Source organism: Thamnophis elegans, unplaced genomic scaffold (assembly GCF_009769535.1).
Source record: "Thamnophis elegans isolate rThaEle1 unplaced genomic scaffold, rThaEle1.pri scaffold_94_arrow_ctg1, whole genome shotgun sequence".
NCBI classification, from domain to species: Eukaryota; Metazoa; Chordata; class Lepidosauria; order Squamata; family Colubridae; genus Thamnophis; species Thamnophis elegans.
Window position 1 is genome coordinate 142,033 of NW_022473917.1, and position 21,316 is coordinate 163,348.

The following is a 21,316-nucleotide window of genomic DNA, read 5'->3' on the forward strand; positions in this document are numbered from 1 at the left end:
ATCCTATGATAGTCATTAGGGTGAAAAATGGTCCTAAGTCATTTTTTTCAGTGCTACTGTAACTTCAAATTGTCATTAAATGAACTATTATAAGTCAGGGACTACAAGTATTTGCTGGAGAGGAGGGCCTTTGTAAAGGATGTACAAAACAAAACAACAAAACAGAACAGAAAGGAACAGAACGGAATAGAATGGAACGGAATGGAACGCAACAGAAAGGAACAAAACAAACAAAACAAAACAATGAAACAGAACAGAAAGGAATGGAATGGAACAGAAAGGAACAAAATGGAATGGAACAGAACAGAAGGGAACAAAACAAAACAATGAAACAAAACAGAAAGGAACAAAACAGAACAGAAAGGAACAAAATGGAACAGAAAGGAATGAAATGGAATGGAACAGAACAGAAATGAACAAAACAAACAAAACAAAACAATGAAACAGAACAGAAAGGAACAGAATGGAACAGAAAGGAATTGAACAGAACAGAAATGAACAAAACACACAAAACAAAACAACAAAACAGAACAGAATGGAACAGAAAGGAACAGAACAGAATGGAATGAAACAGAATGGAATTGAATAGAAAGGAACAAAACAAACAAAACAAAACAAAACAATGAAACAGAATAGAAAGGAACAGAATGGAACAGAAAGGAATTGAACGGAACAGAAAGGAACAAAACAAACAAAACAACAGAACAGAATTTGACATAATATACAGAATACAGAATGTGACAATAATATCTTCTTCCCTCCCTCCCTCCTTTTCCCCCTCCCTCCCTCCTTCCCTCCCTATCTATTCTTCCTCTTTTGAAGCATCATAAACATTTCTGTTTAAATTTTGAATGTATCTGTTACTTTCCATCAGGATAATCCCCACTGTATTTTATAGCTATTAACTAATGAATCATAGGTTTGCTTACAGAGCAATTAAACAAATTAGGGATTGAAGCAAGGTACAAAATCCCTTGCTGAAGAAAATGGTTTTTAATCAAATAACCCAGGCATTTAAAAAAGAAACCATGGGATAACTTTGAAAGATCACACCTTGTTTAGATAGCTACCGATTTATTGCTGATTGGACATGGATGCACATAGTTTTATGCCCTTCCTTTGTTGCTTTTCCCTCCGTCTTTGTGCTTTTAATTTATTGCCTCATTGAATTGCAAAGTGCTAATTAAACTTGTGATCCCGACGGTGGGATCACAATGGGAAGACTGACTCTCTCAATTTCCTGTGTTGAAATGGACTTATTAAAGTAGAATTGGTTTCCGGCCAACTTTCTAAATAAGATTCTCGATGCCAAATTGTAATAGTCATCATAAGTGCAACACACACACACACACACACACACACGTTCAGATTGCAATCTTTCAAAGCCTGTTTTTCACATTTTGGCACAGAGGATTCAAGGACAAAAAAAAAAAAACATGAGTCCCAAATCTTTTAAGAAATCACCTTGGCTTCATTAGAAACATTCATATTTCATCGTATTTAGTATCTTCTGAAAAATATCTCCAGGTGCGTTATTAAAAATAATAATAAGGAGGAGAAGAAAACAGCAGTGCAAAATCTAGGTCACAAGTCATGTTTTGGCAAAGATTAGTCAACTTAAAAGCACAACATTTTAAAAAAAATGCACAAAGGAGCTATTTTAGTGCCCATCCCTTTCAAATACAATATTAAGTCATGTGGTGGCTATGAAAAGGAGATTCAAGATGTAGAATGCTGGATAGAGATATAATATTTTGCAATATAGTAATTATATTGAAAACCAACAGAAATAAGTGGAAAGTTTAAATTGGGAAAATAGTAACACATACATAGATATATAATGGAATTGATTATAAATATATTAAGATTAGGAGGCGAAAAACTAGGACTAGATATATTTAAAGATATTATTATGACTAACTGGATGCAAAATATATTGGAAAATATAGTTTTCAAGGACTATTAATTCAGGCGACTTACATATATAAACTTGGGACTAATTAAATCTTATTGGAAACTGTTTTTATTGGTGTTTAGACAAAATTGAGATATTGAAAATGTGGTGGAACATTTTCTTGATAGTGATAAAGAGGGTTATTTACAATATTAAAATATTAGGGACTTAACAGGAAATAAGTATATTGTATAAAGAAATGTTAATGATTCAAGGTGCTGGTTATCACCTTTAAAGCCCTACATGGCTTAGGACCCGGATATCTTTGAGACCGTCTTCTGCCGCATACCTCCCTAAAACCGATAAGATCGCACAGGATGGGCCTTCTCCAGGTGCCATCAGCTGGACAATGCCGGCTGGCGACGCCTCGGAGTAGGGCCTTCTCTGTTGCCACTCTGGCCCTATGGAATGAGCTACCACCAGAGATCCGGACCCTACCCACTCTCATGGCCTTCCGTAAAGCTATTAAGACCTGGCTATTCCGGCAGGACTGGGGCTGTTGACCTCTGGATTGAGGTCCAGCCCCGCTTAGATTGGGTGCATGTTGTGTCTTTTTAAATTTGTCTGTTTTTAATTTCCCTTAATTTCTGTTTCTTTAAGCCACCCGGAGTCCTCGGAGACCCTAACCCTATAAATTTAATAAACAATTAAACAGTACTGTCATCATTATGTTACTGACATTTCTGGTATAATCAGGCATGATCTATTTATGGCTTCCCTCCTTCTAGCTGCTCCTGAGCTTGGTTGGAATTCATCATTTGCAAACAGAAACATGTCATGATTTTTAGATATCTCGTTGTCCTAATATAAAACATTATTTATATTTAGAAAGTTGGACCATAAGGAAGGTTGAGAGCCAAAGAATGGAGGCCTTTGAACTCTGGTGCTGGAGAAGACTCCTGTGAGTCCCTTTGGACTGCAAGGCCATCCAACTGGTCAGTCCTAGAGGAGATCAACCCTGGCTGCGCTTTAGAAGGCCAGATCCTGAAGGGGAAACTCAAAGACTTTGGCCACCTAATGAGAAGGAAGAAGGACTCCCTGGAGAAGAGCCTCATGCTGGGAACGATAGAGGGGAAAAGAAGAAGAAGGGGACGGCAGAGAAGGAGGTGGCTCGATGGAGTCACCGAAGCACTCGGCATGAGCTTAAATGGACTCCAGAGGATGGTAGAGAACAGGAAGACCTGGAGGAACGTTGTCCATGGGGCCATGATTGGTCAGACACGACTTCACAACTAACAACAACAAAGCATTCTAGGATATCTTTCCCCTTATTCCATCAACTGTGAATCGTTCGCATCCTTAGCAGCATAGGAGCATCTTTGCTTACGGGACATATTCTGGCAATCATGGAGTGGATCTGTTTGGTGGTGCCACTGTTGTCCATCAGCTTCTCCTTGAAGAAGAAGTACACTTTAGCATCGTTGGGGTCGGTGCCATCTGGGATGAGATGAGCATCCACAAAGGTGGGTTCTAAAAGAACACAAAGAAGCACACATCAACGAGAAGCACACATTTGCTGCAAAGAAGAGGAGGCCAACCTATTCTCCAAAGCACCTGAAGGCCAGACAAGAAGCACAGGGACATTTGATGTACATCTAGCAGGACTTTCCCAAAGGTGCTTTTTCAGGAGGCAACTGGAGTTTCTGGTTTTTCTTTGAACACATTTTCACTTTTCATCCAAGAAACTTCTTCAGCTCTGGCTGGATGGTGGGGAATGGAAGGATTTATATTCCTTGCAGACAGCTGGTCATTTGCATCCTTTTAGGGAGTCATTGAGGCCACTTGGAGGTTTCTTTCTTTCTCTTTGAAGACATTTTGCTTCTCATCCAAGAAGCTTCTTCAGTTCTGACTGGATGATGGGAGAATGGAAGGATTGATACTCCTTGCAAACAGCTGGTCATTCTTGGATGAGAAGCAAAAATGATGAGAAGAAAAAAATAGGAAAGTCCAGTTGTCTCCTGAAAAAGTACCTTTGTGAGAACCGTGACATGTATGACTGAGAATCTCTATGGTTTTAGCTATACGATTTGGGGTGAAGACCCTCGGAATGGTGGGGGAGGAGGACTGGATTTCCAAAGGAAAAAAATGCAGACTACAGGAACCATTTGCACCACTCAGGTGACCCTGAGGATACAGACAAACCTCCAAGTGGCCTCAATGACCCTATAAAAGGATGCAAATGACCAGCTGTCTGCAAGGAGTATCAATCCTTCCATTCTCCCACCATCCAGCCAGAGCTGAAGAAGCTTCTTGGATGAGAAGCAAAATGTCTTCAAAGAGAAAGAAAGAAACCTCCAAGTGGCCTCAATGACTCCCTAAAAGGATGCAAATGACCAGCTTCTCCAAGGAGTATAAATCCTTCTATTCTCCCACCATCCAGTCAGAGCTGAAGAAGCTTCTTGGATGAGAAGAGAAACATCTTGAAAGAAAAACTAGAAAGTCCAGTTGCCTCTTGAGAAAGCATCTTTGGGACAACCATGACCTGGATGACTGAGAATCTCCATAAACATCTAGCAGGACTTTGTAGTGCTGCAAATTAAAAGGCCAAAATTTCCTTTGGCTTGCAACTTCATAACTCAAAAAAACTCTGGCCCCAAGACTGTGGAGCCTACTCTTTTCTGGATATTTTTCCCCCTGATGTACATGATAAAATATTCTGCCTAGAGCCGAAGCACTCTTGATCAACTCTTTGGAGGAGCAAAGTCAACAGAGTGTGAGCGTGAATGTCTTACCACTTAGCCATTTCGAGTTGTGTTGATCGGTCCTCACTGCATTCCGTCTGGTTAAGCTGCGAAAAATGGCCGCGTCGGTGCCCATGAAATCAATATACATGGCCGAAAATAGCTCTTGATCTGCAGAAAGGGAAGGAGCAAGGGGAAAAAGTGAGCGCACATCCTGCGGGCGAGGGAGGAATTTTCAAGAACTTGTTTCTTTTAGGACTGACCCACTTTTCTAAATTTGTAGCAGCTGAGAGGAGGGGAGGATATCTCCCCAATCGTGGTCTGAAAAGTGCCAACTTTGCAACCGAGTGTACAATTAAGCAGGAAATCCTAACCACAAATGTGGAAGAAAAGTTTCAAGCAGAGTATCATTAAGTTGCTGAAGAAAATGGAAACAGAGGGGAGGAGGAGAATAGCTGGGGGGAGGAGAGGAGGAGGGAAGGAGGAGAAGGAGGAGGAGGAGGAGAAAGAGAAGAAAAAGGAGAAGGAGGAGAAGGAGAAGAAAGAAGAGAAGGAGAAAAACAGGGAGAAGGGCAGGGGGAGAAGAAAATTAAAATCAAAGAATATGGCAGAAATATAAGAGGAGGAAGGAGGAGGAGGAAGAGAAGGGGGAAGAAAAGAAGAAGAAGAAGAAGAAGAAGAAGAAGAAGAAGAAGAAGAAGAAGAAGAAGAAGAAGAAGAAGAAGAGGAGGAGGAGGAGGAGGAGGAGGAGGAGGAGGAGGAGGTGGTGGTGGTGGTAGAGGAGGAGGAGGAGGTGGTGGTAGAGGAGGAGGAGGAGGAGGAAGAAGAAGAAGAAGAAGAGGAGGAGGAGGAGGAGGTGGTGGTAGAGGAGGAGGAGGAGGAGGAGGTGGTAGAGGAGGAGGAGGAGGAAGAAGAAGAAGAAGAAGAAGAAGAAGAAGAAGAAGAAGAAGAAGAAGAAGGAGGAGGAGGAGGAGGAGGAGGAGGAGGGAAGGAAGGAAGGAAGGAAGAGCAGAAGGAGGGTGACAGGGTGTAGGAGGAGGAGGAGAAAGATGAAGACAAGGAACAAGAAGAAGAAGAGGAGGTGGAGGAAGAAGAAGAAGAAGAAGAAGAGGAGGAGGAGGAGGAAGAGGAGGAAGAAGAGGAAGAGGAGGATGGTGGTGGTAGAGGAGGAGGAGGAGGAGGAGGTGGTAGAGGAGGAGGAGGAAGAAGAAGAAGAAGAAGAAGAAGAAGAAGAAGAAGGAGGAGGAGGAGGAGGAGGGAAGGAAGGAAGGAAGGAAGGAAGGAAGGAAGAGCAGAAGGAGGGTGACAGGGTGTAGGAGGAGGAGGAGAAAGATGAAGACAAGGAACAAGAAGAAGAAGAGGAGGTGGAGGAAGAAGAAGAAGAAGAAGAAGAGGAGGAGGAGGAGGAAGAGGAGGAAGAAGAGGAAGAGGAGGAAGAAGAAGAAGAGGAGGAGGAGGAAGAAGAAGAAGAAGAAGAGGAGGAGGAGGAAGAGGAAGAGGAGGAAGAAGAGGAAGAAGAGGAGGAGGAGGAAGAAGATTTGTGTCTATTTATGCTCCTTTCTTGTCGATGGGTGTCTCAGCAGCCATTCTGAGCATAATAAGGCTATTCATTGAGAGCTTTCGAAGTCACTGTGGTTTAAGTTTTTTTTAGAGGGACTGTGGAATAAAACTGACAGCCCAACTCCAAAAATGTGAGGAATTTAAATGGAAACCCAAGGAGATGTCTACCTGTTTCATTCAAAGGGGGAAAGAAACCGCACAACATTCCTTTGTAAGGACAGCGTCAAATATACCTACAGTACATTTATTTGCACTAAAAGAGACCACAAGGAAGTCAACTGTGCAGAGCTAAGATTTGTACTTTAAACAAACAAATCCACACACTGTTGTCCTTCGGGCCAGCAAGGCAGCATAACAAAAACACTATTTGCAAAACTCGTTTTCTAATTAAGAGTTGCTCTGAAGGAGTGGCTGAGTTAATGACGGATTAATTGCACCTTGTTGGCTCTGAGTTGCAAATTGTTCCTGGTCAAAAGTATGAATTTGCTTGCCAGGGGATTAAACTTTGCTGAAAGGCTTCGGAATGCGATGCCAACTGATGCTGCAATCATACTTGAGAGACTGCCTGCTGCCAATTACCTCCACCAGACCGATTAGATCGCACAGAGCAGGCCTCCTCCGAATTCCATCCCCCGGCCAGTGTCGACTGGTGACTACCCGGAGGAGAGCCTTCTCTGTGGCTACTCCGACCCTCTGGAACGAACTCCCCGTGGAGATTCGCACCCTCACCACCCTCCAGGCCTTCCGCATAGCCCTTAAAACCTGGCTGTTCCGACAGGCCTGGGGCAAAGAATCGTTGCCCCTATCTCGAATGGTATGATTGTTGCGTTTTAACTATGTATTGTTTTTGTGTTGTTGTTAACTGTCTGTATCCCCCTTCCCTTGAGTTGTGAGCCGCCCTGAGTCCCTTCAGAGAAAAGGGCGGCATACAAATGAAATAAAACTCAAACTCAAACTCATACGTTAAGTGTCGGGCGTAGCAAACGACAGGGTGTTGTTGTTGTTTTTTTAGAAATAAACCGGATGAAATCCATCGCAATGGGAACGGTGGAAAAACCTGCTTTCCGCGGCAGAAAAGATCTGAGGCTGAGGTTGAATTCAGTTGAGTCAATAGAGCTGGAAGGGGCCTTGGAGATCATCAAGTCCAACCCCCTGCTCAAGAAGGAGACTTCTTAAAAGCCTCCGGTTGATGAAGCACCCGCAACCCGCAAATCCAGAATAACAGAGTTTGGAAGGGACCTTGGAGGTCTTCTAGTCTAACCTCCTGTTTGAGCAGGAAACCTTACACCATTCCAGACAAATGGCTGTCCAAACTCTTCTTAAAAACTCCCAGTGTTGGAGCATTCGCAACTTCTGGAGGCAAGTTGTTCCACTGATGAATTGTTCTGAGCGTTAGGAAATTTCTCCTTATTGTCAAGTTGTTTCTCTCCTTGGTTAGTTTCCATTCATTGTTTCTTTTGTCTTGCCTTTTGGAAAATAAGTTGACCTCCCTCTTTGTGGCAGCCCCTCAAATACTGCTATCATTTCCTATCTGGTCCTTCTTTTCTCTAAAGTAGTCAAACCCAAATCCTGCAACTGTTCCTCATATGTTTTAAACTCTATCCTAGTTGCTTTTTTCTATACTTTTTCCAAAGTCTTAATTCATTTCATCCTGCAGCATGTTTCAATTTGTCCTCCTTGGTAACTTGATCTGGCTACTTGCTGCAGGGCTAGTGATGGAGGCCAATTAGCACAGAATAACGCAAATTCCTTGACTTGCATAAAAAGAAATCTATAATTGCATCATTGTTATTATTATTTTGCAGCCCTGACACGCTGCTGACTCAATTTGTAATCCAACTGAGCGAAGTAATTATCTCCTGCAAACTCCACTCCCCTTTTGCTCCTCTTTTATTTCCTCTGGGAGGGGCCATTCATCGTCCCCCTGTGGCCTTACTCCAGAGGTGGGTTCCTACCAGTTCGCACCTATTCGGTAGAACCGGTTCGTCAAATCTACCGAACCGGTTAGAAGAGGTTCCACCAGTGGACCCGGAAAGCAGGCCACACCTACAGAAGAGGTTCCAAAATTTTTTGAAACCCACCACTGGTCCTTGGATATGATTATTCTACACTATCATGCTCATATTTATAAAACTCATAAGTGCCTCTGTGAAAGGTAAGGATGACTACTGCGTTTGTGGTGCAATCAGAACATTGCGTGTGTTGAAGTTGTTTTAACGCAAACCAAAGATGCCTTTTAAAAAACAAGTTTACATCCTATTCTTATGCATGCCAGTGCTGTGTGTGAGGTAATTTAAGGTGGTTCTGACAAGTGTCGTCGGCATCTTCATATCCGGTCACATGGGCGGCAAGCCACTCCCATCCGGTCACATGGGTGGCAAGCCACTCCCACAAAGGAGGCCACACCCACAGAGTAGGTTCGGACAATTTATGAAACCCACCACTGCCTTACTCCCAAGTCGACCCCTGTTCTTTAGCTCTTCCCTTTATCTGGCAACTCTGAGCATGCACACACTGGGAACAGGCTCCAGCTGTTCTTCTGCCCCACTGATGTCTGACTCTGAAGGCAGCTGATAACTGTTGGATGGCTCTGCCCCCCCCCCCCCTCTGCCTCCGACACAGAGCCCTCATCCGAGCCTTCCCCAGACTCCAGGACTGGCCGAGGTTCCTCCCCAACCCTCCTCACTGTCTGAATCTGCTGCCAACTCCACTGGTTGCTGGCGGGCCATAACACTGCCACCTTCAAGTGAGGCATTGCTACACAACTAAACTCTTTCAAATTATGCCATTTCCATCATGGCTTAATCCTTGCCCTTTGCACAAAGCTGTCCAGACATGGGTAAAGTCATTATGGCATCTGCTGGGTGCATCCATTAGCAATTAGACTAACTGCCTTAACACATGTTCCTGCCTCAAGGAAATTAAGAGAATTTACTCACAGACGGAAACGCTACGTGTTTCATCTGTCTTTAAATTAGGCGTAATTTACGACCCCCCTCTCTAGGCTCCTGGGCCTCCACCCACCATTTCAAGATAATGCTAATAACCTCCAAAGTCGTTGTAGGGCTGCTAAAATAAAGACGCTGGATTAAGGACACTCCAAATAAATCCTTCGATGCAAACTTCTATTGACTTTTCCAAAGAGAAAGTGCTTTGCAAATTCCTCATCCTTTGTTTCGTCTCTTTTAAAAGTTTCTGTTCTCGGTAAGTTCTCCTGTCTGTGCCTCCTTTTCAAAAACAATTAGAATTGGAAGTAGTCTGCGCCCCTTAATCCTTGTACATACTAGCTTTATTAGTTACACTAAGCATTCCTCGAGTCTCTTTCTCTTATCGGATCCTAATAATATCTGTCAGTCCCGCTTCCTTTTAACTTCATGGCTAAAAATAATTTATCACACTAAGAAAAGTCGCCAGTCTTATTGTATTTAAAAACAAAACATCCAACACACAATTGGTGATATAATGTATAACGTTAAGAACATATTACAATGATATCTTGTTGTTGATAAATAATTTTAATAAGGGAATAATTGAAAATTGGTATATATATATGTAGCGACTATTTAGAATATTTTGTTGAAAAATGAAGGAATAAGATTTCTGTTTGAATGTATGATGTACAAGGATAATAATGAATATAAGCTTACCTGATGGTTGATTGGGGGAATTATGCATAATTGAAAATAGTGATATAGAAATACAAATGGTTGGTAAAAAATAAATTTCTATCACATGGGAATTATATAAAGGTATGCTGTTATCAGATAGACAATCAAGAATGTAAGGGAATTATGATTTATTGGGGAAAAAAACAATACCAATTGCAATTGAACATATACTGTACAATGTAAGTGGGGTATTTAGTATACTAGATGAAAAATCTGTGATGGTAAATGTTATTCAAGTATATGGATGTTAAAACACCTGTAAACCAAACGACATGCTGTATGCGATGATGTTTTTTTGTTTTGTTTTTATTCTGTTTTTTTATTTATTGTTGTGTGTATGTATTGTCTATGTAATAAAAATAAAAATTTATATTTAAAAAAAACCATCCAACACACACACACACACACACACCTGGCTACTTTAGTAAAATACTGAACTCCGTTGCTGTAGGGGAAAAAAGGGAGGGGGGGAAACAGCCTAAAGTTTTCGGCTTTCCTCGCCTAAATATTGTATTTAAGTATTTCAAAGTATTTCAAATTGCAGGCCAAAGTGGCTTTCTAATCCACATTGGTGAAAGGACGGGTTAAATAGCCATGATGGTTAATATCACAGGACACATTACTTTAAATCAGACTAAATACAGACCGGGAAAGAGCTGAGGATTTCCAAGCAATAGGAAACTATCAAAAGTTGAAGGATTAAGCAGAGAGGGCTAAATTGACCGGTTTCCATTAAAGGAAAGAATAGAAGTACTTTTGACTCTACTTGGAAACCGTTTCTGGACTTTGTGCTTGAGGTGGGGGAAAAATGAAACTTTTGATTTGGGGGGGGGGTTTACCGATTAGATTTGTTGATATAGAAATGTTTTTTTTTATATTTTGCTATGTAAAAGTAAAAACTTGCAGTTTGAATGTTACTACCTTATTCTACTGCACCAAAGGGAGTCGGAAGTCAATGCTCCCCCCCCCCATTTTCTCTCTCTTCTTTTCTACATTTTTACCTTCCCCTTTTCCCTCCCTATTGTTTATTTTTGTATTTTATATGACAAATTAATAAAAAGGACAGTTGAACACTTTGGACAGAAGCATAGAAAATAAAGTTTTAAGACCTGCTCCACTGAAACCACTGGGCTAAGGTGCTGATTTCAGCCGTTACTAAAAACAAATCTCTCTCTATAGCTGTCTGTCTGTCTGTCTGTCTGTCTGTCTGTCTGTCTGTCTGTCTGTCTGTCTGTCTCTATCTATCTATCTATCTATCTATCTATCTATCTATCTATCTATCTATCTATCTATCTATCTATCTATCATCTATCTATCATCTATCTATCATCTGCCTTTCTTTTGTTTTCTTTCTTTCTTTCCTTCCTTCTATCTATCTGCCTACATTTCTTCCTTCCTCCCTTCCTCCTACCTACCTACCTACCTACCTACCTACCTACCTACCTACCTACCTATCTATCTATCATCTATATCTATCTATCTATCTATCTATCTATCTATCTATCTATATCTATCTATCTATCTATCTATCTATCTATCTATCTATCTATCTATCATCTATCTATCTATCTATCATCTATCTATCATCTATCTATCATCTGCCTTTCTTTTGTTTTCTTTCTTTCTTTCCTTCCTTCTATCTATCTGCCTACATTTCTTCCTTCCTCCCTTCCTCCTACCTACCTACCTACCTACCTACCTACCTACCTATCTATCTATCATCTATATCTATCTATCTATCTATCTATCTATCTATCTATCTATCTATCTATCTATCTATCTATCTATCTATCTATCTATCTATCTATCTATCATCTATATCTATCTATCTATCTATCTATCTATCTATCTATCTATCTATCTATCTATCTACCTATCTATCATCTACCTTTCTTTTGTTTTCTTTCTTTCCTTCCTTCCTTCTATCTATCTGCCTACATTTCTTCCTTCCTTCCTTCCTTCCTTCCTCCTCTATCTATCTATCTATCTATCTATCTATCTATCTATCTATCTATCATCTATCTATCTATCTATCTATCTATCTATCTATCTATCTATCTATCATCTCTCTCTCCCTCCCTCCCTCCCTCCCTCCCTTCCTTCCTTCCTTCCTTCCTACCTTCCTTCCTTCCTTCTGTCTTTCTTACTGTCTTCTGAGCAAATGACACTTTCACAACCTCTTCAGGTGTGACTTTACAATCACAATGCCATCGTGTTTAATTCCAGATAGGGCACTAGTTACAATTACACACCTGACCTCTCTTTGCCCCCTGGGTCAATTTGTTTATATCACCCCGTCATTTCATTCTCAGCACCCGTGATTTAAGCCTCCCCAATCCTGGCTTGTTTAGACTTACTGATCATAACAGAGACTGTGTTAGCACTGGGGTTGAAAGAGCAGCGTCCCTTCCCCGATTCCCCTTTGGAGTCGATCTTGAAAACTTGCTCCTGTAATAGAGAGAGAGAGAAAGAACAAGCAAGATTGAATGTGAAGTTTAATATGCCTGATCTGGATCCGATTCCATGAAAAGGTGCCAGCATTAAGATTAGTTAATTTTTCACGTTGCATCTGGAAGAGAAAGAGCCCTGGTGGCGCAGTGGTTAGGATGCAGTATTGCAGGCTAATTTTGCCCACTGCTGGGAGTTCGATTCTGACTGGCTCCAGGTTGACTCATCCTTCAGTCCTTCTGAGGTCAGTAAAATGAGGACCCAGATTGTTGGGGGGCAATAAGCTGACTCTGTATATCACTTAGAAAGGGCTGTGAAGCACAGTGAAGCAATATATAATTCTAAGTTCTATTGCTCCTCCTTCCTTCCTTTCTTCTTTCCCTCCTTTCTTGTGGCGCAGTGGTTAGCTAGCTCCAAAATGTATCAAAACACTCAAAATGATCCCTGGTTTTCAAAATTGGTGCAAAGCGGTTGTGATAAGAGCATTTGACCAGGCAACATTAATAAGGAGGTAATTTGTAATCACACACATACACAAAAGGCCATTAAAAGCACACCACCCACTAATGGGCTGTTATGTTCCCCAGTGAATAACAGATGTGATGTGATGAATTGAGCAATGGCAGCGTTAGCACCTGCTCAAATTGTCCATAAAGGACATTTCATAGTAGGAATGCCAACACTGTTGCATAATGCGATGCAGATTAGGAGGGCACTAATAGGAGATAATGTTTGTATCTCAGGGTTGAAATGAGGGTTGGAGAACTTGGTGTTCTCCAAGTTTGGTGGTTTTCTTGCAGATGTTTCATGATCCAACCAGGTAACAATGACTGTGCTAGCATAATATTATTTAGTTGGGTCATGAAACATCTGCAGGAAAAGCATCAAACTCAGAAAGCACCAAGAACTTAGGAGCATCAAGGTTTAGCTAGATTTTCAACAGTTTGATGTCATTTGATGAGATCATAAGTTAGCTTATGATCTCATCAGACAAAACCGAAAAAAACTTTTCTTTCTCTTTCTTTTCTTTTCTTTTCTTTCTTTGTTTCTTTATTTCTTCCTTCCTTTCTTTCCTTCTTTCTTTCTTTCCTTTTCTTTCTTTTTTCCTTTCCTTCCTTCCTTCCTTCCTTCCTTCCTTCTTTTTTCCTTTCTCTCTCTTTTTCTTTATTTTTCCTTTCTCTCTCTCCTTCCTTTCTTTTCTTTCCTTCTTTCCTTCTTTTTTTCTTTCTCTCTTTGTCTTTCTTCTTTCTTACTTACTTTCTTTCTCTCTTTTCTTTCTTTCTCTCTCCTTTCTTTCTTTCTTTCTTTCTTTCTTCCCTTCTGTCCCCCCCTCTCTTTTCCCTCTGCTCTTTTTAACTTCTTTTTCTTTCCTTTTATCTTTTTTTCCTTTCCCTTTATCTTCTTTTTCTTTCCTTTTATCTTTTCTTTCTTTCTTTCTTTCTTTCTTTCTTTCTTTCTTTCTTTCTTTCTTTCTTTCTTTCTTTCTTCCCTTCTGTCCCCCCCTCTCTTTTCCCTCTGCTCTTTTTAACTTCTTTTTCTTTCCTTTTATCTTTTTTTCCTTTCCCTTTATCTTCTTTTTCTTTCCTTTTATCTTTTCTTTCTTTCTTTCTTTCTTTCTTTCTTTCTTTCTTTCTTCCCTTCTGTCCCCCCCTCTCTTTTCCCTCTCCTCTTTTTAACTTCTTTTTCTTTCCTTTTATCTTTTTTCCTTTCCCTTTATCTTCTTTTTCTTTCCTTTTTTCTTTCTTTCCTTTTTATTTTTCTTTCCTTTTTATTTTATTTTCCTTCCTTCCTTCCCTTCCCTTCCCCACCTCATCCCTTTCCCAAAAAAATCTTCCTTCCAAGACTAAGAATAAAAATAGTATTAGAAAGTCAAATGAGAGCAGGCGCTCTGTTCTTGATAAGGTGGTACCATTTCCCATTAATCTTGCCTCTGGGACCCTAAAAATGAATCCACTTGGACCAATTGCGACGTAGAGATGCCAGGGCTGCAATAGGAGGGACCTTCTAAATCCTTAGACTTGAAACAGCTTGGCTATTGTTGGCTTCCACAACAAGAGCAATGAAAAGCTACAGCTTGGCCCGTCAAGTGCCTTGCAGACTCCAGATGTCTGAGGCAGCCGTTTATTTGACCGATGGATGGTAGGCGTGTGGTTCAAGAGAGAGCCCAGCTGGCACGTTACTTGTTTGGGGTCTCTGCCTTATCTTGAGACCTGGCATGTTTAGAGTAGAATAGAATAGAATAGAATCGAAATAGAATAAGATAGAATAGAATAGAATAGAATAACAGAGTCTGAAGGGATGGACAGACAGACAGACAGACAGACCGAAAAACGTGGACAATGTTAGCGATAGAGATAGATGATGCATAGAATAGAATAGAATAGAATAGAATAGAATAACAGAGTCTGCAGGGATGATGGACAGACAGACAGACCAAAAAACGTGGATAATGTTAACGATAGAGATAGATGATAGATGATGCATAGAATAGAATAGAATAGAACAGAACAGAGTAGAACAACACAGCACAGCACAGCACAAAACAGAACAGAACAGAACAACAGAGTCTGAAGGGATGGATGGACGGACGGACAGACCGAAAGATGTGGATAATTTTAAAGATAGAGATAGATGATAGACGATGCATAGAATAGAATAGAATAGAATAGAATAGAATAGAATAAAATAGAACAGAACAAAATAGCACAGCACAGCACAGCACAGAACAGAACAGAATAGAACAAGAGAGTCTGAAGGGATGGATGGATGGACGGACAGACCGAAAGACATGGATAATGTTAAAGATAGAGATAGATGACAGACGATGCATAGAATAGAATAGAATAGAATAGAATAGAATAGAATAGAATAGAATAGAATAGAATAGAATAGAATAGAATAGAATAGAATAGAATAGAATAATAGAATAGAATAACAGATTCTGAAGGGATGGATGGACGGACGGACAGACCGAAAGATAAGAAGTGAAACATCTTCAAAATGAAAAAACCAAGAAAGTCCAGTTGCCTCCTGAAAAAAGCACCTTTGGGACAACCTGGATGACTGAGAATCTCTACAGACTTTGAACTGATCAAGAGATGAAAATGACTTTGAAGAACCTACTTACTTCAGATCTTCGTCCTCGGTTGAGGTAGGCGCAGACAGGACTGAAGGCTCCACTCCCACAAACATACAGATGGGTGCGGTTGAATGTCTGTATCACCCGAACAAAATTGCCACAGCCGTACTGCAGAGGGTAAAAAAGGGATGAACCTGCGCATAAATGTTACATCACAGCAAACCACATTAGAATAGAATATAGAATAACAAACATGGAAGGGACCTTGGAGGTCTTCTAATCCAACCTCCCCTGCTTAAGCAGGAGACCCCAGACCATTTCAATCAATCAGTCAGTCAGTCAATAAAAATAGAGCTGGAAGGGACTTTGGAAGCAGTGGTGGGATTCAGCCAGTTCGCACCACTTCAGGAGAATCGGTTGTTAACCTTCTGAGCAATTTGCTGAACTGGTTGTTGGAAGAAATCATTAGGGCAGAGAACCGGTTGTTAAATTATTTGAATCTCACCACTGCTTTGGAAGTCTTCTAGTTCAACCCCCTGCTCAAGCAGGAGACTCAAGACCATTGCAATCATTAAATCAATCAATCAATTGAAATAGAGCTGGAAGGGATCTTGGAGGTCTTCTAATCCAACCCCCTGCCTCAAGCAAGAGACTCTAAAAGTCTAGACCATTTTAATCAATCAATCAATCAATCAATCAATCAATCAATCAATCAATCGGAATAGAGCTGGAAGGGAACTTTGAGGTCTTCTAGTTCAACCCCTTGCTCTAGCAGGAGACTCAAGACCATTTCAATCAATCAATCAATCAATCAATCAATCAATCAATTGGAATAGAGCTGGAAAGGACTTTGGAAGTCTTCTAGTTCAACCCCCTGCTCAAGTAGAAGACTCAAGACCATTTCAATCAATCAATCAATCAATCAATCAATAAAGATAGAATTGGAAGGGGGCTTTGAGGTCTTCTAGTCCAACCCCCTGCTCTAACAGGAGACTCTATACCATTCCAGACAAGTGATTTTCCAGTCTCTTTTTTAAAAAACTCCAGTGATGGAGCACCCACAATTTCTGGTGGCAAGCTGTTCCACTGGTTTATTGTCCCAAAGCAAGTTATCCCATGGTGCGTTGGCTGTGGAGAATTGACCAAGGGGAGTTTTCCAATTATGCCCAGGTTTTTCATTCAAACTTTTTAAATGAACAGGTTTTTTTGGCCAGTCGCTTTCTTCAAAAAATTGGCCTGAGAATCATTGGTTCTCATTTCAGCAACTTTAAGACCATTTGAGTCACAACATTAATACATTTTTGGAACCAACAAGGGGGAAAAAAACCAGCAGTCCAGTCCCTTTGATCTAAATTGGTGGCACCTTCTGCCCAAGGTAAAGAAGAGAAGCAACAAAGAGGATTCACCTCACCGATTTGGTATATTTTGATGCATCTACCCAAGGGTCTAAAATGACCACTCCAATTGTCCAAGGATATCTCCAAGGATACCGTAAAATCTCCATTTTCACCACATTCCAGGGAAAGGATACTGCAAAATCCCAATTCCCTCCCTACTCCAGGGGAAGGAGACTGCAAAATCCCCATTCCCTTTTCACTCCAGGGAAAGGAGACTGCAAAATTCCCATTCCCTCCCTACTCCAGGGGAAGGAGACTGCAAATCCCCATTCCCTTTCCACTCCAGGGAAAGGATACTGCAAAATTCCCATTCCCTCCCTACTCCAGGGGAAGGAGACTGCAAAATCCCCATTCCTTCTCTACTCCAGGGAAAGGAGACTGCAAAATCCACATTCCCTTTCCACTCCAGGGAAAGGATACTGCAAAATTCCCATTCCCTCCCTACTCCAGGGGAAGGATACTGCAAAATCCCCATTCCCTCCCCACTCCAGGGGAAGGATACTGCAAAATCCCCATTCCTTCTCTACTCCAGGGAAAGGAGACTGCAAAATCCACATTCCCTTTCCACTCCAGGGAAAGGATACTACAAAATTCCCATTCCCTCCCCACTCCAGGGGAAGGATACTGCAAAATCCCCATTCCCTCCTCACTCCAGGGGAAGGATACTGCAAAATCTCCATTCCCTCCCCACTCCAGGGGAAGGATCCTGTACAATCTCCATTCCCCCCTGACTCCAGGGGAAGGATACTGCAAAATCCCCATTCCCTCCCAACTCCAAAGGAAGGATACTGCAAAATCCCCATTCCCTCCCCACTCCAAGGGAAGGATACTGCAAAATCTCCATTCCCTCCCCACCATCTGGGACCTGGGAGGCAGAGAATAGATGGGGGCAGGTTCAGTCAGAGGTGGTATTTACTGGTTCTTCAAACTACTCAAAATTTCTTCTACGGGTTCTCCAGAAGTGGTCAAAATCTGCTGAATACCACCTCCGACCAGCTGTCTGCAAAGAGTATCAACCCTTCCATTCCCCACCATCCAATCAGAGCTGAAGAAGCTCCTTGGATGAGAAGTGAAACGTTTTCAAAGAAAAACCAGAAAGTCCAGTTGCCTTTTGAGAAAAGTGCCTTTGGGACAATCCTAACCACGATATCATTCCATAGATATTTGCCACTCCAATTTCCCTTCCTTTCTGCCATCTCAGATGAAAAATTACAACTAAGACTGGAGAAAGAGAAGGCGTATTGTGCCATGATAAATGATGGTTCATGTATACATAAACGTCAAGGCAATTAGCAGGTGCTGCGAACAAAGGCCGAACGGACTCCTCGCTAAGCCAACATCTGGAAAAGAAACATCTGTGTGCAAAATGCACCCCCCCCCAGGCCTTACTCAAGAGTGTACAATGAACCAAGGAATGGAAAAGGAACAAATGCACATGTTTACATCTTCCACGTTGGGTGGTTAAATGTTTCTTGTCGGCTGCGATTAATGTTACCAGAAAAATTTTCAGGACGGCTGGAGAAACTGTCTAGACATTAAGAAAAGACATTTTGTCGGCTCTCGAGTCAATAGAAAGATTCAAGAAAGGGAAGAGGGATATTTTTTTCAAAAAAAAAAAAGGTTTTAGGACTTATTCCTTCCCATTCTGATGGGGACAATGTGCGTTGGCTTTGCCTTGGGTGAAATTCTTGTTAGGATTAGAATAAACCTACAATTTAACAAACGTTCAGCTTTAGATGGAGGCTTTACTGGGGTGTCTAACTGACAAAATCCTGAGATTTTTTTTTTACAATATAGGTGCAGTGGTGGGATCCTGCCGCTGTCCGGTTTCCAAAAGACGCCCTAATTAATTCATCAGTATCGAGCCAAGTTTCAAAAGAAATCCAGTCATTTATTAGGAACACCCATTTCGGCAATACCCCACTGAAGTCAGATCTAACCTCATTTTAATTATGGCTGAACTTTACCCGTTTCTTCCCTCCCCTCAGTCTGTGTCATAAATCACATTCTCCAATGAGGTGCACTCCTCCCAAGCCTGCTGTAGTATTCTGAGATCCGACTCTAGCTGAAGGTACTGTATGCATGGAAAGCGCTCTCCCCCTTTCCTCACCATGGCAATTTTGTGAGTTGACAGCTGGTTTAACAACCGGTTTGGTGATCGCATGCTTTGTTCGTGAGCATGCGCATATTTAACAAAACTTGCCTTCCACGTTCTTTCTGGGGAGTAACACAGCTGAAGCGTGGCAATCCGCTCTGCCTTGCAAATCAGTGAGAGGATATAGGTAAGTGTTTTGACCCCCCTCATCCCACACCAACACACTGCGAGCCAAAGATAAGTTACAGCATTTAATTAACAGACAGACAGGTCCTTGGCAGCAAACCGGCACAGACCAGGTCTCAACACTTTTAAAGGCAGAGTGCACACATGCATTTATGGACATTGATACAGAAGTCAATCTGTGTGTACTACATCTGTACACCCGAACACACGGGCCCTTACACACACATATTCGTCGTAAGGATCAGTGGTGGGATTCAAATAATTTAACAACCGGTTCTCTGCCCCAATGACCATCTGGGTAGGTGGGGCTCGGTGGTCATGTGACTAGGTAGGCGTGGCCAACTCAAGGTCACTCAGGTCGATGGGCACTTCGCCTTAGCTGTTACAATGTAATAAGGGTTAACCGGAGAGGCAGTTTCTGTAAGCAGGTCAATAAAGATTAGGCTAGAAACAACACTAGAATGTTTCCTTCCTGCCTTCCTTACAGGATTAGCCCTGTAAAGTGGGAAAAAAACAAAAGGAGATTTCTTCCAACAACCGGTTCTCCGAACTACTTAGAAAGTTACTAACCGGTTCTCCCGAATAGATGCGAACTGGCTGAATCCCACCACTGGTAAGGATTCATATGAAATCATTCTATCTATAATGTATTAGAATGATAGTCTCATCTGCTAATGGAAAGACACGGTGCTTTTTAAAAAAAATCTAATTAAACAGAAAGCTTATGAGTCCATTAGTAGTGACACCTTAATGCTATAATCTATTAGGCTTGTAAGAGTCAATATTTCTTTCCTCTGATTTGATTTACACCCCCCCAAAAAAGAGTTGAATTTGCAAAATGGACTTGATACACTTTGATATAATGCCATTCTTAATTACAACCAAAATAGAGATTTTATGGACTATGATTGCAGGAGGTTACAGATTCTCCCCAAGCTTGCTTATCAGTTTTATGCAAAAAATATTTATCTATATATATATATAAAAGTGTGTGTGTGTGTGTGTGTGTGTGTGTGTGTGTGTGTGTGTGTGTGTGTTCCTGCATAACTCTGGAATGCCTCAGGCAATTTCAACCAAACTTGGTACACAGATCACTTACTCCCTGGAAACAAATACTGTGGGGGTAAGATACTGCTAAAACCCTCAGGGTGTGTTTTCTGTTAAGATACAGTCTATTGTGCCTTAAAATGGCTTCTACCATACAGCCATAAAATGGCTTTTACTGTACAGCGCAGTGCAGTTGCTATGGTAACAGCTTCACAGTACTCCATAAGGGGGCTCCCTGTGGTAAGGGGGAAAATCCAACATTAGAAATTACGTTTGGTCCAGACATTTTCCCCTATAAATAAATAGCAGGGCAATGCCGGGTTATCGGCTAGTGCTATGTAAAAGGCATCGTGACAGTTCCCAAGATCTATATCAAGTTGGAAGGTTCTGTGTTGTGTTTGTTAGTTGATTCCAGTAGAGTAACTTTTTGAGCTTTGTGGCTTAAGAAGGGCTCAGAACAAATTTCTGACCCTCACAGTACAGGATGAATTAAAATAGATGGAAAATTAGGAAAGGCTTAAGAGAAAGAGATGAGAAAAAGGAGGAGTGGAACAGGAGCACCTGTTAATCATGGTTATCTCTGTGTGTGCGAAAGAAGGCTAAACCCCTTCCTTACATCCTTCCAGTGTGTGGCAAGTTGCATTTTAAGAGAAGTTTAAGAGAAGCTGATTTGACATGAGGAAACGTTGACCTCCTTAGTGAATGAAAATTGTGATTTGATTTGAAAGCCAGATTTTAGAAATGAGGCCATGACAAACACATTCATCCTTCTCTTGAAAATATTATAAGGGATGGGTTTTCTGCTTATTTTCAGGGAAAACGTTTTAATATAGAGCATTGTTAAGATGCTATATTTCCTTGCTGTAGTTGTTTTAATGTAATTACTCCGAGGCCGACTGATTCTTGCCTCATCTTAAAACCAACAAAATCACCTGTTCTATTTCTGGATGGGAGATTTTTTTTAAAAATCCTTTGAGGGGGATCACAGCAGAGGTGGTATTCAGCCGGATTGAACCGGTTCAGCCGAATTGGTAGTGGAAATCATAGGTGGGCTGGCCCATACGCCCCGGATCTATGCCATCCTATTTAGGCACTTTTTGAGGCCAGGCACATGTGCCAAAGGCATGAGAGAGAGCAAAGTGCATGGGTGGAAGGGGCACATATGCCAACAAAGTGGGCGCATGTGGGGCAAACTTGTGGT

The 21,316-nt window shown here is 41.4% G+C and overlaps 1 protein-coding gene across 1 annotated transcript in view; it reads right to left on the bottom strand.

The window, feature by feature from the left end:
- LOC116523700 (semaphorin-3C-like) overlaps positions 1-21,316 on the bottom strand; it is an 82,441-nt gene that overhangs the window by 46,859 nt on the left and 14,266 nt on the right. The window contains 4 exon segments of the mRNA XM_032238833.1: positions 3,282-3,424; positions 4,687-4,806; positions 12,221-12,311; positions 15,439-15,558. Of these exon segments, the coding sequence (XP_032094724.1) occupies positions 3,282-3,424; positions 4,687-4,806; positions 12,221-12,311; positions 15,439-15,558 (474 nt within the window).